The 17,426-nt window shown below is 38.1% G+C and overlaps 2 protein-coding genes across 10 annotated transcripts; both read right to left on the reverse strand.

The window, feature by feature from the left end:
- Positions 1–409: 409 nt before the first annotated feature.
- Positions 410–4,547, reverse strand: LOC138941026 (basic helix-loop-helix transcription factor scleraxis). The gene is given in 3 exon segments (XM_070310305.1): positions 410–565; positions 1,047–1,312; positions 1,545–4,547. Coding segments are annotated over 3 exon segments (474 nt in total). The 5' UTR covers positions 1,642–4,547; the 3' UTR covers positions 410–454.
- A 101-nt stretch (positions 4,548–4,648) lies between these two features.
- LOC138941055 (arginine-glutamic acid dipeptide repeats protein) lies at positions 4,649–17,082 on the reverse strand. 9 transcript variants are annotated; one of them, XM_070310359.1, is made up of 8 exons: positions 16,824–17,082; positions 13,908–14,044; positions 11,053–11,394; positions 10,881–10,961; positions 6,579–10,185; positions 5,838–6,131; positions 5,082–5,280; positions 4,649–4,975 (listed from the first exon to the last, which is right to left on the reverse strand). In XM_070310359.1, exons 2-8 carry the CDS (start codon positions 13,953–13,955, stop codon positions 4,909–4,911), a joined length of 4,638 nt encoding a protein of 1,545 aa, XP_070166460.1. In that variant the 5' UTR covers positions 13,956–14,044; positions 16,824–17,082; the 3' UTR covers positions 4,649–4,908. The 9 variants fall into 9 exon arrangements, with proteins under 9 accessions (XP_070166460.1, XP_070166459.1, XP_070166457.1 ...); XM_070310358.1 differs by having other exon boundaries at positions 5,838–6,116; positions 11,053–11,412; XM_070310356.1 differs by having other exon boundaries at positions 11,053–11,412.
- Between the last annotated feature and the right edge of the window lie 344 nt (positions 17,083–17,426).

Consider the following 17,426-nt stretch of genomic DNA (forward strand, 5'->3'; position numbering starts at 1 on the left):
ATACTTGAGACGATTTACTATAGTATTTTATCGACAACAGCTACTTCGAAAAAAATGATTTTTTTAAATATTTTAAATAATGTTTTGTTATTAATTTTTGACAAGTTTAGATATATTAATTTTGAAAATTAAATACATCTTCTGATAGCAAAATTATAATCGTTACACTTTTTCTCATATTTAGAAATGTAAAAAGTGTCAATATTATTTTTAATTATTAGATATATGTATATAAAAATTTCATATATATATATATATATATATATGAATTACATTATTATCCCATAAAATCAGAATATTATTAAAAAATTTATATTAATGTAAAATTTATGGAATATGTAATTAATATAATTCTTAATTAAGTTAATATATAATTCTTATAACATATGCTACAAATAATCATAGATAATATTTACAACAAATATACAGATATTATATAATTAACTCACAGATTTTAAATATCATTTATATCTATATCGAAACACATTGTATTCGTTGGCGTAAAGATGCACGGCGCTGTCTCAACATTTGGATAATCGGAAATTACTTGTGAAACGTTAAAACTCTACAAATTCAAAATAGAAAGATAAAAATGTTATAATCGCATAATTAATATATTTAAATAAAACGAAAAAAATGGATTAAAAATTCACAAAATTCGAAATTATATACGTATTAATTACGAAATTATATATATATATATACCTATTATATATATATATATATATATATAGATCGTGTATAATTTATGAAAATACGCATATATAATTATAATTTTGTAAATATTTATAATTATAATTAAAGATATATAATTACAAATTTATATACACATATATAATTTTGTAAATTTATATATATAATATCTTTGTGTATATCTCATATATATAATTTATGTATATTTATATATTTTTCTTTTTGTATTGAAAGAAAAATATTCCATCAATCATACATACACACACACATACACACATACACCACAATGTACAATATAAAATAGAGAATACTATGTCAAAACGTAATTTACAAAAGTACTAATTACAACTTACACATTTTTTATGCATTGCCAAGCAAAAAGTACAAACTTGCGGCCTTGTCGAGCAAATGCCTCCATTTTTTAGGAGACGCGAGCAGGGTTGATCTATGGCACCCGCGATGAGTATAGCATCCAAATGGCTAATATAACTGCTAGCCAATCTTAAAGTCTCTATTTTCGATAGCTTCCGGTCAGCCGGTTCGGTCGGAATCAGAGTTCTCAGGACGCTGAAAGCCGTGTTCACGCTGCACAATGAAGATTGTATTCTTTCAATTGTGTCTCCGCATATGGTCGTTTATATCCATTACATTTATCTCGCGCATCATATTTACGTTAAATAGAAGAATTTAAAGATAAATTGCATTTGTATCGAAAGAGATTTTACACGCAATTCTCTAAATCCTTCATCTTCGTATAAATCGATGCTTTCCATTCTTCCTCAAACGTTTGACTTATATATCATCAAGCGTTATCTGTCACTCGTTCTCCGAAATTAAAAAATTTAAAATGCGAATGCAAAATACTCTTCACCTATGAGTGCGATCCCTTTCTCGAGCGTTTGCTTGATATCGCTGCTTCGTCGGCTCTTCTTTCCTATGCGTTGCCATGTTGTAGGTACGATCTCAAACTGTTCACGAAAACGTTGCCTTTATTAATGAGCGACTGATCCGCAGCCGATTTCCTTTCCTTTGGAATATGAAATTTCTTCATCTCTAGTGTGTCACGCATGCTTACATCCCTCAGTTCCGCGTTGCCGTTCTTCTCCTCCCTCTCCTTTCTCTCTTACTCCCTCTTTTTCCCAGCTAAACTCGACACTCATGTGAGCCGCACATGTGTAGGATCAGAGGATAAAGATCTTTTCTCTGTCTCTCTCTTTCCTTTTCGGTACTTTCTTCCTTCTCTTCTCTTTTCTGATGTCTACCATAATACGCGAAAGTTGCGGCAACGAAAATATAGAAAAAACGCTTCAATGCGGAAATATAAAAAAAATTATGATAAAATTATGATAAATATTATATCTTTTGTGGGGTAAATGTATTATAATTAATTCATCATTGAAATTTGCGAGAACATCAAAGTGAAAATCAAAGTTATAATCTAATATTATTATATTCCATATCGTTACCCTCTCTCGTATCTTCAAAAATTTAATTTACTACTTACAATTTGTGTGTATATATATATATAAAAATACGATTGCGCTAGAATTGAAATAATACATTCACAGCTTCATCCCTGCCTCTCACATATACACGTGTGTGCGCGCCGAGTGCGATGCATTCCATGTAAAGTGGTCGACGGCTGCGTTTCGCATTATGCTTAATAAAAAACGTAGATGACCGTAGCGACCGGGTGATAGAGTAGGGCAAAGGAAACAAATTTTATCTGCAAAACTAATTATCATACCGTTGCACAGCATGTTTGCGATTCGTTTCCCCGATTTTGTCCTTTTTAACGCGATTATATTGCTGTGAGACGCTAAAGAATTTACATCTTACTGTGTATTGCAATATATCGATTAAATTGCGGCGTTACAATCTTCTCTTCACAATAATTGCATAAAATTAACTAAAACTCGAAAGAGAATAGCTAAGAAGAAGACAGGAGTCAATTCGAATTTTGTATGAAATGTTTATTCAATTAAATAGTTTCATCAACATCAAATCAATTACACAGTGTAAAATGTACACGTCTCTCAATGGTCACTGGATCATAAGATTACACTACTTCAATATTTGATATTGTCAAAGAAACACCATTCTGAAAAATCATTCAACGGTAAGTATTTCTTTTTTATTTTCCTTTTTTTTGTGTCTTTACCACTGATCAACTGCTTTATTATCAAAGATTTGCAATATCCAATAAAAGAATATATCTAAATAAAAGTGTCTACATATACACGCATGTCTGATACTTAATAAAATGATAAATAAACTTAGATTACATTTTTCATACTATTGTGTGATACGATCAAGATAGATTGACGTGGAAAACTAAACGATGGATTTAAAAGAAAACGCTTATCATTGTATAATTTACGAATAATGTTTCTTTGGCAATATCAAATGTTGATATAGCAAAATAGCATGATTTTATGATTCCAGTGACCATTGAGAGACATGTACATTTTACACTGTGTAATTGATTTGATTTAATGAAGCTATTTAATTAAGTAATTGATGATTGAATTTATAATCTTCTGTCGTTATAAGTAAACGCAAACATGTACTAATTTCCCATCTTTTTATACACATGCATACACTACCACAATAATAAAAATAAGTTGAAACAACTCGTCGTATAAGAGAAAAGAATCCAGATTACTAGGAGGTAATGAATCAAGCAATCTTGAAACAAGTGAAACATTTTATTTATACATCTGAAAAAACTTTTTTTAACTAACTTTAATTATTGTAATAGTGTGTATATGTAGCAGGATAAAAAACGAGTACACATTTGGGTTTATTTATAACGTGACAGAAAATCATGTTAAATATTTTTTTTTTTAAATATATGTATGTTGAACTTTCCGTGTAGATCTATATACATATTGTATCTCTACGTTCTGTATATTGATCATATCATATAATCACATAAAAATATATAATTGAAGTTTAATTATTTTACTAACATGTCGAATACATATATATTATACATATTATATATATAATGTATATTATATGTGTGTATACATATATACATACATACATACATACATACATACATACATACATACATATATATATATATATATATACACACACACTCCTATTAAGATATCCTTTTGTTGGATATTGCAAGTCTTTGATGACATAGCACAAGTAGTTGATCAATAATACAAATGCAAAAAATGAATCCACGAGCCTAACTTATTATCAATGAACGACTTATGATATTTCTTACATCGTTATAATTAATTTTAATTATTAGACATAACTTTTAGATTGTTTCAACTATTTTTCATTATTAAGCGTAATAATTAAAATTAGTTAAAATATCGCAAAAGTTCTTCGATATAAAAAGATGTACAAACGAAAGATCCCGTTCGTTTTATGTGATCGCTTGATTTATTACCTTCTCTAGCAATCTGTAATTTCTTTTTTTATCCCTTTTTGTATGACGATGACTATGCGCATTTACTATTTACGAGAACAAATATTAAAAAAAAAATATATATATATATATAATATTTACATATACATAGGATTAAAAAAAAAAGAACGCGGTAGAATTTTACCTTGTACAAGCGCTTTGGCATATATACTACTTAAAATCAAATAAAAAAGCAAGTTCAATCGAATAAACCGGGCAAGATCACCAAACTGTGATATTGTCAATAGCGAAATATAAGAATTAACAATATTATATTTAAAGACTTGAACGGCTTACATATCTGCCATTTATATATAAATCGTGATCATTCTAAAAAGTACCAGTAACTGAGCGTTACAGCACCGGAAAAATCAATTTGTCGTATTATTTACAATAATGAGAATTACAATGATTATGCTCGCTGCGCGCGTGTATATATATATATATATATATATATATATATATATATATATATATATATATATATACGTACGATGGATATATATATATATATATATATATATCCATCGCTTATATTGTGCGACCTGAAAGATCATAAAAATAATTTCTGATCTTAGAGAATATATGATTACAGAGCGAGATCTGACTTTTTTTTTTAATCTTCAACTCATCGATGCGTTGAAAGAACGCTCGGATATATATAATATATACGCGTATATATACAACATACGCGCATATACATATATGTATTAATATATCGTGCTTAAACGCAATCAAGAAACTATATATATATATTATATGTACATAAATAAAAAATATAATTATTGACGCGATCCACGTGCGGCTTCTTCCAGCGCGCGAACTTTAAGCTCGCGCTCACGCTGTTGTCTAAAAAACACCTTTTGTTAGTGCGGATACCCCGCTACCTTAAATCATTGCATTATGCAATAAGAAGTTAGGCAAGTTTTGATAGTGATTTCAAATGCCTACAAACCTCAGATATTCTTCATGATGAGCCACGAGAGATGCATGAGCAGGGAATCGTTCGCGCTCTATCATGAGATGTCGTTGCAACTGTTCGTGATGCGCCGCCATGTCCGCGTACGGTCTTCCTAGAAGTTCCGCCGGATGAAGTGCCAGAGCAGGATCGCGCGGCATTAAACCGGGACGAGGATAATTGGCGCCGGCCGCAGCTGTGAACGAAGATATCGCCGTGTTAGAAAAACAAGATGAATTTAAAAAAAACATTATAAAATATTTATTATATTTAATTATATAAACATTGCCTCGTGTAATAATTGTTTTACAAGAGTACTAGTAGGGACGCGTTACAAAATTGCGGAAGCATATTCGATTATCTCGCAAATATAGAAGAAACTATGCGCGAAAATTGCAACCGTCGAACCCTCTTTCAACTACCGACAAAATATCCCAGAAATGTTACTTCTCATTTCTAAGATACACGCACACGCACATTCGCGCCTATTCCTCGACAACACTCACTCGCACTTGCACCTGCGACGGTGATAAGCGACTAGCCAAAGATCAGAGTCGAGCAACCGGAAGTTCGCAGGCGTGCTGATATGGTGCAGAAAATAAAGGATCGTCTCGACCTAGACGGTAAGTGTAGGTTGACGATCAATGAGAAACGGCTGTTGAGCGACGAGGAATAAGCGAGAGCGGCGTTTTCTTAAAAGGAGAAGCTCTTCAGGAGAAGCTTAGAAGAAACATCCTGTGTGTAAGGACCTACCCGGCAGAGGAAATCCAGCCGCAGCCGCAGCGGCTTCCTGCTGTTGCTGAGCCTGTTGCTGGGCCTGTTGCTGTCCCGGATGTAAGTGCAAGTGCGTATGCGCATGCGTATGCGCGTGAGTGTGAGCGTGATACTCGGGCGAGATGCCAGCCATTTGTAATCGGACCATCGGGTCAGCGGCCAGAGCCAGCCGTTCTTCCAACTGGCCGTGATGATGAGCCGCCACGGGATGGCCAGCCGCTCCACCCGCTGGCCCCCCGCCGGCTGCAGTCGGAATCCCTAAACGCGACAGCGCTTCGATCACATAACTCGAAGATCATAGATACGATTCTCATCGTTGCCCGATTTCTTCATCTCCAGTTAACCGTTGGATAAAATTATTCGAGAGAAAAGACCGTGTTCTTCTAATAATATATCATTGGTTACACAGAGAGCCAAGATTAGCTATCTTGTCACCGCAGTTAATTGGCGCTGAAGAAATCGGCCATAAGAATTTAAACATTTACGTTTAACTATATCACGCGCATCTCTGAAATAACTTGGCGCTCTCAATCTAAATCCATCTTTCTTCCCAGCCTATCGATTTTTCTATCATCCTTTTGACTATATATTCTTAAATCAATCCCAATTTTGTAAACTCTATAACTCGTACGAACGAACGAATGATTGTCGACGCGAAGTCTGTACTTCTACACTCGCTGTTATAAAATATTATGAAATGTTAGCTTAATCAATAGTTACCTAGCCGTTCGAGTCGTTCTCTCTCGAGTTGACTTGGACCCGGTGGAGCGCCGTAGAGACCGAACTGATGTAAGGCCTGGGGTGGTCCAGAAGGGGCTGGTGTTAGACCGGCGGCGGCGTATCGGCGGTGTATCTCCAGCCAGTGTGGATCAACCGGCGGTGCCGGCATCGGTCTAGGCGTACCCTTGAACAATTCCTCCTTCAATCGATCGTTCAGCTCTCTCTCGCGTAATTCGCGTATCTCGCGTTCTCTCTTTTCGCGCTCCAAATGCTCCAACTCCAACCGTTGTGCTGCTGCAGCCTCACGTCCGTAGATATAATGTAACATCGGATCGGGCGGGGCGGGATGTCTGGCGGGTGAGAAAGCGGCGTGCGGTCTAGCATATTCGGACAATTGTCTGAGCGCCGGCGTGTCCGCGTAAGAACCGGGACGCGCGGCGTAACGATCGTATGGCGAAACAACTGGTTCGAGGGGTCCGCGGCTGGGTGGTTTGCATACTTCGGGTTGTTTCTCCGGTGTCGTCATTTTTCTAGCCTGTTGAGCTGCAGCAGCGGCGCGATCACGCTCCTCTCGTTCTCGTTCTGCCTGTTTCCGCGAGCGTTCTTCGCGCTTTCTTGCAAGTTTTGAATCGGGTACAGGTTTAAACATCAAATCGGTGCGCGTGCACGAGTTATTTTCGCCGCGATTCCAATGCCTCAGGAAAATCGCCGACTGCGAACGATGACACTCGGAATCCTCAATTCGCGGTTCTGGCGACGGTCCACGAGGACTAACGGACTCTTCCGGTTCGATCTCCATGTCTTGTTCGATCTTCGGCTCCTGTATGACCGGTTGCGGTTGCTGTGGCTGCGACGCACGATGATGATGATGCGCGGAACTAGCCGATGAGGTTAGACATGTAGCCGAAACGAGCGACGGTTTGCGCTGGCTACTATGCGAGCTGTGGGATGATGAATGACTGTGAGAACTGTGAGAAGAGATGGTCAATAGTTTGTCGTGGTGCAAGTTCGTCGGCTGCTGATGCATACTAGACGAATGGTGATGACTCGCGATTAGATTCTCTCCCTCTTCTCTGCTTGTGACACTTGAGCTGGTGCTGGCATGATGCGCCGCCATCATAGCGCTGCCGCTTTCCTGACTTCGTTGCGGCGAAGGCGGCGGAATGGCATGAGGTACCGGACCATAAGCGTAAGGCGGAAAGGATGGGTATCCTGGTGCGTATCCTGGATAGGGATGAGGATGATACGTATGCATAGCAGTGAACAAAGAATGGTGCATCAGCGGATGATGTGGATGGAAGGGATGAGCCATATGCGGGCTCGGCTGTTGCGCCGGATGCATTACCGGTTGAGGTATCGAACTGGGCGGCGGCGGCAGATTCGGCGTCGGTGTCGGCGATGCCGCGATCGGCTGAATCGACGGTACCGCCTGACTAACTGGCGGCATAGAATGTTTGCTTGGTGTTGGCGGTTTGCTCGCGCCATCGGGATCCTTTTTGATATTGTCCAAACTCGGACCTGGAAAATTGGAGCTCTGGAAGCCCGGTACCTTAACCTCCTTCAAGCTTTGCAGAGGATCCGGCTCCGGTGGTACGATCTCCTGCTTTATCTTTAAATTCTGCGGCTCCATCGGCGGTGTACCGGCCGATAAATTATAGATACCCGCGGGCTTTTCCATCGGCAACATTCCGCCGGATTGTATCGGCTGAAACAAATTGCTCGGCTCCGATCGTTCCGACTCATTGTTCTCAATTGTTCGTTCCGAAACGCGCTCTGGCATCATACGAGAGTCGGGAGCTCGGCTATCGCGCACTCGATCGTTCACTGACAGTCTATCGTCCATCATTCTTTCGGCATTTCTACTTTCGGACGACATTACGGTCAAACCGAGCGGTTGCGATGGCGAACTCGACATTGGTGGCATCTGCGGTATCTGGCCGATCGAGCCACTGATACCGGCCGATACGTTCTGCGAAATATTGAGATTCAACGGTGGCGGTCCCGACATGCTTTGCGGCAGTGTTTGCGCCGAAGTTGGCAAGCTCTCGGTTATGTGGCGTAGATTTGTTGGTCCCATATTCGGCACGTTCGGCGGCAAGTTGCTCGGCGTCATCTGCGGCGGCATGTTCTGTGAAAGGTTCTGCGGCACGTTTTGTACCGGTGGCGGCGGTAATGGCGGTGGCGGCTGCACGTACTGCATACTGAGACTTGTCGGCAGTCCACCGGTACCAGTGCCGGTCTGTTGATGACCGGGCGATATCACTGGAATTTGCGAGCTTGATATAGCTGCCTGTGAGCCTACGCTCGTGATAATATTCGGTATAGTTTGCGATAGATTGCGAACCGTAACCGCGGGACTTGCTGTGTCGCTCGGACCCGTCCCAACAGATTGCGCAGATGTGCTCAAATTCAACTGTGCCGTTTCGGGCTCCTTGCCCATATCCTCGTTAGACATAGTTGGTGACATCGTCGAATCGATCGGCAACGGTTCTAGTTTCAGTGCTTGGTTCATGACCAATGGTACGCCTTCCGTCTGGTCGGCTATCTTGTTTTGATCTACCAGTTCTTGATCCAATAAGACGGAAGGCTTTTTCTCCAGATTATGTATCACCGGCACCGATATCGGCAGGCTCTGTATCGCGGCCGGTACCGGAGTCGATGCTGGCGTTGGCTCGGACGGCTCCTCGGGCGTCGTGACGGCCGGACTACTGACGGGTTCTTCTCCACCGGTTACACCGGCTACCGTTGGCGGCGTCGGTTGATTCTCGTTTGCGTCACCTTCCGTCTCTCTCTCCGGCTCATCCATCAGGGAGTTACTGTCGGTTGTAAGAGATTCGGACGGGCTATCGGGCCGTTCGCCGCCACCGCGTTTTCGCTTTTGCGCTTCCTTATCCTCGTCGTTGCAAGTATCGTCCGTTTGACTCGAGCGCTTGTGACCCTTCTTGGGCGTGTCGGCTTTGCCGGACGATTTCTTCTTGTTTTTATCAGGCGTCTGTTGCTGTTGCTGCTTTTCTTGATCAGGCGTGTCTGTGCCGCCGCCGGTTCGTCGCGGTCTCGCTGGTCTCGGTGTCTCCTTAGCCTTATTCCGCGTGCGCATCCTACCGGGACTCTCGGGCGATTCCGCGGGCACCGGGCGGAACAGATACGGCTGCAAGGGCGGCAGTTCCCCAGTCTTCTTTAAGTGCGCCCGGCATTCCGCGCAGAGCAATAGTCGATCTTTACCGGCTACTTGATAGTCTTTCGAGCTACTGGAAAAGCAATGCTGGCACGAATGCGCCGCTCCGTTCGTATTAGTGTCGCGCGAGTCACTATCCTCCTCCGAATTGTCGTCTTCGGTCACGGAGCTAATCTCGCCGCCTGGATTGTGGCTGGCCGGGGTACCGACCGGTACGGTCTCAACCTCGGACGCGGTCTCCTTCGTGCTAAGGTTAACTGCTGGCGGTGTGTCCTTGGTAGGCGTAGGGATCTCCTCCTTGGGTGTGCCGGCACGGGAGTTACGCGTGTTGCGGATTCGCCGTAGCGAGCTCTGCCTGCGTCGTCGATGAGGACGATTATTATTCGCGCCCGGTGTCTTCTTCCATAAATAATAGAACTCGACCAGCTCCGGCTGTGCAAAGATTAAGCGTTAAAAAAAAAAAAAAAATATAGATGTTTTATTACATCATAAAATTTTTTCTTCGAGTAATAAAGTTATTAGATGGATACAAAAGATTCATCGCCCGTATATTCGTCGCGAATAATTTTGAAAAAATAAACTTATGTATGCGACAAGTAATTTTTATTAATCGGAATGTGTGCGATCATAGTTTTTATATTGTAATATATATCTTTTAAAAAAAAACGCTCCTATAAAGAAAAATGTTGGGCGCTCTCAATTTTATTTAAAACAGAATTTTATGGAACAATTCTTTTTTTATTTTGATAATAAAATGTATTTCTTCTAATGATATTTATTGTAATTTCTCTCTCTCTCTCTTTTTTTTTTATTTCCACGATATTCATTTATTGACTGCCTTGCTTTATTAAGGAGGAGGAGGGGGGAAAAAAGGAAGAAGAAGAAGAAGAAAGAAGAAGAAGAAGAAGAAGAAGAAGAAGGAGAAGAAGGAGAAGAAGGAGAAGAAGGAGAAGAAGGAGAAGAAGAAGAAGAAGAAAGAAGAAGAAGAAGAAGAAGAAGGAGAAGAAGGAGAAGGAGAAGAAGAAGAAGAAGAAGAAGAAATGGGATGAAAGAAGAAGGATGAACCCACAATAAAAAGCACAGTTAGGTACGAAAAGAGAAAAGTCTAGTAAAACATTAATCTTTACCGTATCCTTGTGTGGTAAAAGATCCTTTCTAATACGCGAGAAATTCTTTCCGAACTGCCGTAGACCCTTGACGAATCGCTTCTGCGGGGAAAAATCCGTCCGTTAGAAATTCTCTCGTGCTCTGTACCGTAAACCCGTAATGAACGAGTCATAAATATAACGAGAAACGTACAGTTTCTTCCTCGGACCATTTCTTGTCGATGCCTTTCGGTGCGGGACATTTGACGAGTGCTTGGAGCGCCCTACTGGGATCATAGCCAGAGTCGTGCAGGATATCCAGCGCGTTGATGGTAGTGTCGTCTCGGGCGGCGGCCACGCAACCATCGTCCGGTGAACCGCCGTCACACATACCGGCGAACGCTGCCATTGAACGGGCCGCCCTCAAGTACATGAGCAGATCCCCGTCCAACGCCATCGCCGGTATCCATCTTAGCTCCTCGCGCTCCTTGGAGAATTCTGGATCGGGTGGCAGCTCTCCGGGAGGTATACCCGGCCGATACTCAGGCAAACGGGCCTGACAAGAAACCAATTCCTGTAAATCCCAAAAATTCGGGATTGCGCGGGGTTAGCACAGATAATGCCAAAGCAAGTTAGTTAAGAGTGACGTACCTACGCGTTCTCAATGGCCTGCCTTCTCAAGGGACTAACTTTCCCAAAGACTAATCGACATAAATCTGCCTGTCCATTTCTCTTTCTTTCTTTCTCTTTCTGTTTGCATTCGTAAAGAGACAGAATTAAGAAGACCGCGATTTGTTCTCTTTCTATCGGCTTTCGTTTTCGAGCATTATATGCGAAAATCTCATCTAGAGGATAGTATAATTTTACTTTTTTTTTTCTCTCTCTCTCTCTCTATATATATATAAATATACACGCGAGATAAATTCGCACGCAAGCGCGCCCACTTTATTAGCACGTGATAATTATCCACGGCACTTATGATAATTACGGATTAATGATACAAATTATATGTATTTACAAATATAACTTGCATCATGTATTTATCATTTCACGTCATGATCGCCGATTGAGTTATTTTTAGTGAAATAATTCTAGAGAGAGGCCGCCGTAATCGTAATTAAGAAGAGGAAAGCGACAAATAGGCAAAGTAAAACTTACTAATGATCGATTAGTTGTACATACAGACGCGATTATTGATTGAAAACAAAGTTTATCTTCGTACTTTGACGATGTTTATCGAGATGTAACTTTAAAAATATCTCTTGTATATCTTCTTTGAATATCTTACACACAGAATATTCTAAACGGTAGGTGTGAAAGGTGCGAAAGGAGACTCGTTAGATTTCGGGACAATATTCGTGCTCACAGATGGTTCAAGTAAGCAATCGCGAATAATTGTTGTATGCCAACAAGTATAAACAGTGCGAAGGTGAATTCATCCGCTTATCTCGGACGCGTTTCAATTTAATTTACTTCACCGTGACTAAATACCACCCTAAATTAAGAAAATGCCATCGCAAACGCCAAATGTAAACTGCAATTACCACCATTACACATTACTCTCAAAGTATGTATTTCATGCGCAGCGCATTGCAAAGAAAGATTTTCTTCTCGGTTTATTCGAATATCGGTATTTTGATGGTGAGGCGGCGATCATTCCTACGATACAACAAATATCGTCGAGAGCTTGACGAATATGTTTCACATACTTGCAGATAAAATCGGTCTACACCTGAAACATTCCAAGCTCTTTAATGCGTGATGCTTTAGTTGAACCATCGGGATCGAAATCGGAACAGATTTAATCTCATTGACATTTTTGTGATCATTTTAAAAAGAATTTTATATCACACGCGCGCTTTTATGTAAGATTACGACTATAACACATCTCTCTTTGACCGTAACTTAAATATGCTTATTTGATTTTAACACGTCAAATTTATAATATAAGCAACATTTTTAAAGTCGGTGTACGATATTCGATGGGAAAAAAAAAAAAAAAAAAAAAAAAAAAGCGAGTTTCTATGAGAAGTCGTGTATATGTCGATCTGGGTACCTCTTATCGGTTTTATTCGCGAGAAACTTCAAGACTGATACTTCATACATTTCAGATTAGATTACATATGTGTACATATATAGTATATATATATATATATGTATATTTACGTAACTCTTTTTATCGTCCGTCAGAAAATAAACTTCAATTTTTACTATCTCTCAATGAATCGTTTGTACGTGCAGGCGCGCGTATTTGTTAAACACATGTGTAACACATGCATATATATACAACGTACACACACACACACACACATACACACACACACACGCGTGCACATATGTGCAGCTCTCTCTCTCTCTCTTTTACATTCGTTTTTACATTTAATATTTATTGCTGTAAGGAGTGTGTGAGGATCTCCAGAATCTCTTTTTTCGTATTTTCTTGTTTAATCTTCATAAATAAAACAAAATTACATTATGTCTGATAAGATATACTATATACATATATGTCCCTTGCCATGTAATGTATGTACAATAGATATGTGAAAGTATTTGTATTAAATTATATGCTTCTTCCTCATAATTTAATATAATATATTCATAATTCAATCATTAATGTCAATAAATCATTTAAAATCAATAAATTTAATTATTTAATTAGGCATCTAATCTGCACAATGTATGTTTCTCCGTGACATTGCAATTATCTTCTATTGCAAGAAAGACTTTATTATCACAAAAGAAAAATCAATGCTATTTAAAACTGCATAAAAATTGTCCTTGTATCTGTATATATATATATATATATATATATATATATATATATATATATATATATATATATAGGATGAGTTATATAGTCATAATAACAATTATATAGTCATATACAGTCATGATGTAACAATGACCAATTAATGCACGATAATAACGATTTGTGATTTTATACGCGCGATCCACACGCCCCTTACCACGTCATAAACTTCTATGCTAATAAGCACACGCCTTGAAAAAGGCACAATGTGCGATACAGCTAAATAGCTAGAAAGTTTTTCAAGATATATTTTGGCAAACCTGATGCGAGGGGCCAACCCGGATCTCACCCTGGGTGCCAGTAGACATCTCCCCCTCCTCCGAAGCTCCGCCGTCTTTCTCCAGCGTTTTGAATGCCTTTGATCTTGGATTTTCAGTAAATTCCTATCATCCACCCCCTGAACCGTATCAATATAATAATGATATGATATCGATTGTACTGTTATATTATGCTATCGATAAAATTGAAAGACACTTTGACAAAATATTAACCGCTAACATGCTTGTGTTTGTGTCTTTAGATGTTTAGTGTCTTAAAAAAAAAAAAAAAAAAAAAAAAAAAAAAAAAAAAAAAATGAATACAAAAGATATGAAACTTTCTCTATTTGAGAAAGTTTTCTATAGTCTTAAAGTATTTGTACATTATACGTTACGAAATAAAAATACATTATATATACATATAATATAAAAGTATGACTTGAGAATGTCCTTGAATATTGTCTACAAGTTTATTACGAGTATGTATTGGATTTTGACAAATATATCTTTAAATCAAACATAAAATTTCTTGATATAAAAAAAAGCGTAAATAATATCTATTCTTGAAACATACTTAATCCTACTAATTTATACAAATTAGAATAAAGAGAAACAAATAAATAAACCAACACACACATACACACGCACGCGCACGTATACATATACAGGGTGTCCTAGACTACCCCGTACACTCCTTTTCTTTCAAAAACTAAGCATTTTAGAGAAAAATGTTTTGAACTAAAATTGTATGGTTTTGAGGGGAACATAAGATGGTGTCATTGGTTTGACCTTGGATGGCATCGTTAAGGTCAAGTCAAGGATACATTTAATTTTTTAAACGGAACCCCCTATTTTTTATTGCATATTTTTATAGCTTATGTCGAGAGCTTTCCAAAACACTATAAAAAAATATTTTTTTATTAAGTACTTTTTCAGTACTTTTATTTTATATTTTAATCTGACATATTTTGATATAAAAAATTAAATATCTTGTAAAATATTTAGTTTTCGATAATCTTACCGTAATACTTTTATATACAGAATAATGAGACAAATCAATTAGTATAAAAAATAATTGTTTTTAAGAAAATTATTTACATTTTTTTTTTTTTTTTGCACTAATTGATTTGTCTCATTATTCTCTACATAAAAGTATTACGGTAAGATTATCGAAAACTGAATATTTTACGAAATATTTTATTTTTTATATCAAAATATGTAAGATTAAAATATAAAATAACTCGAAAAATACTTCATGAAAAAATACTTTATTATAGTGTTTTGGAAAGCTCTCGAGATAAGCTACAAGAATACGTAATGAAAAATAGGGGGTTCCATTTAAAAAATTGAAGGTGTCCTTAACTTGACCTTAACGATGCCATCCAAGATCAAACCAATGACACCATCTTATGTTCCCCTCAAAACCATACAATTTTTGTTGAAAACGTTTTTCTCTAAAATGCTTAGTTTTTGAAAGAAAAGGGGTGTACGGGTGGCCTAGGACACTGTATACAGGTGTATCCTAAAAAGTAGGAAGTATTGCAATGGGGAATTCAGGACACAAAAATAAAATAATTGCAAATTATTTATAATTCATAAAAATATATATAGGACGTCCCATCTAAAGTGGCCACTCCCATTTATCTTTTAAATTAAAAGAGAGGAATACATATCAAATTAAATGGTTTAAACTCATTTCTATTGTGAGCATAATAATTGCTTACGAAAGCTATCTGTGTTAACGAACAGTATGCATAATTTTTTTTATAACGATGTGAATATTTCGACACAATAAAAGTTGTAGCACTGTTTGAATCGAATACAATGATGTGTGATTTAATAAATATTTTATATATTATACGAGCTTATATTGGGCTTAAAATATCGCAGGCGACGTCTGCTTTTTCATTTTTGCCCCTGCGATATGGGCAACTTTTGACTTGTTAGAGAGATTGATCATATGATCTCGAGTCAGAAATTGGGCATATCGGGACCGAAAATGAAAAGATAGACGTCCGCGATATTTTAAGCCGATAAAATTCATATAATGTGTAAAATATTTACATTAAATCATAAATTGTTATATTCGTTTCAAACAGTTTGCTACAACTTTCATTGTCTCAAAATATCCACATTATTAAAAAAAAATTATGCATATAGTTTTTGTAAGCAACTATTATGCTCATAATAGAGTTCAGTTTAAACCATTTAATTTGATATATATATATATATATATATATATATATATATATATTTGTTATGGTCTATCTCCTTTAGTTTAAAAGATAAAAGGGGGGTGACCACTTTAGATGGAACGTCCCATATATATTTTCATGAATTATAAATAATTTGCAAAACTAAAATACTTATTTTATTAAGTATGTATTAAAAGATATATATATATATTATTAAATATATACATTAGATGTATATACTGTATTCTGTGTGTTTAAGTATAATCCAACTAATAATTATACCTATGCCTTTCTCTCTTCCTTCTCCTTTCTCTCTCTTTCTCTCTCTATCTCCCTCTTTCTCTCTCACATACACCACATGCTCTTTTTCTCTTTCTTTTTTTTTTACAGTGGTCTTGAGTCACGGTGAAAGCAATTCAAACAGTTTAATTAACAAGCGCGTAAACTTAAACGCCTCGTTCGATTAAAAAATGGATTGCGACGATCAATTCCCGATCAATGAAATAGCGGATCCGAATCCGATGCAAAGGAACATGTTTCCGCGCAAGGCCGCGCACGCGGATATCTTGACGCGATCGAGATCGCGATTGCGATCGACTCGACGCGATCGTCGTCGCGTCGCTCCGCAAGGCACAAAAATGCACACGTGTGCCACGGACGTTTATACGAACGAAAGGGGCCGCAAAGCGAATACTGGACTGTATGGAAATGCCGATTAACTTACCCGCGTTGTTTCCGGCAGACTGCCTCTCTCTCTCTTTCAACGACGTACACGCGTCATCCTTCCTCGGCGGAGATGATCACACCGCCCGTTTCACTCACAAGCCGCCTAAAAACTCGAGGGACAGGCAAACACGGGCTAATGCGCGACGATCGTTCGATTCGACGGGTACGATGATGACGGCGATGACTAACCGTTCCAAGAGTCTCTTTCACTCGTAAGAAAATTCAAGAAAAATCAGTGTCCACAACACCCAAACGCGGCGGCCATAATGCAGCGAACGGTAGCGACGCGGTCAGGCGTACTCGCGAAGTAACATCGATTCCGGTCATGCGCGGTACGATTTCGCGCCTGTCTCGTCGGGAAAAATTGGCCGCTTATAACAGAATTAAAGTATTAACTGTTGTTCTCCGTTACTTGCATATTTAAGTCTTTTGCATTCTTCCCTTCATGAGAGATTTTAATTTATTTTTTTTTAATTGACTTGGTAAATAAGTCACGCATCGATCTCAAGCGGTAAAGCTATTGACCAATGAGTCGTATAAGCACTTGGGATAGTTTTTAGTAGACAAAATATATGATAAATAATAAATATTATATGTAGAA

The sequence above is a fragment of the Polyergus mexicanus genome, unplaced genomic scaffold (genome assembly GCF_030449975.1).
Source record: "Polyergus mexicanus isolate NDT 795.1 unplaced genomic scaffold, iyPolMexi1.0 SCAF_18, whole genome shotgun sequence".
Classification (NCBI taxonomy): Eukaryota; Metazoa; Arthropoda; class Insecta; order Hymenoptera; family Formicidae; genus Polyergus; species Polyergus mexicanus.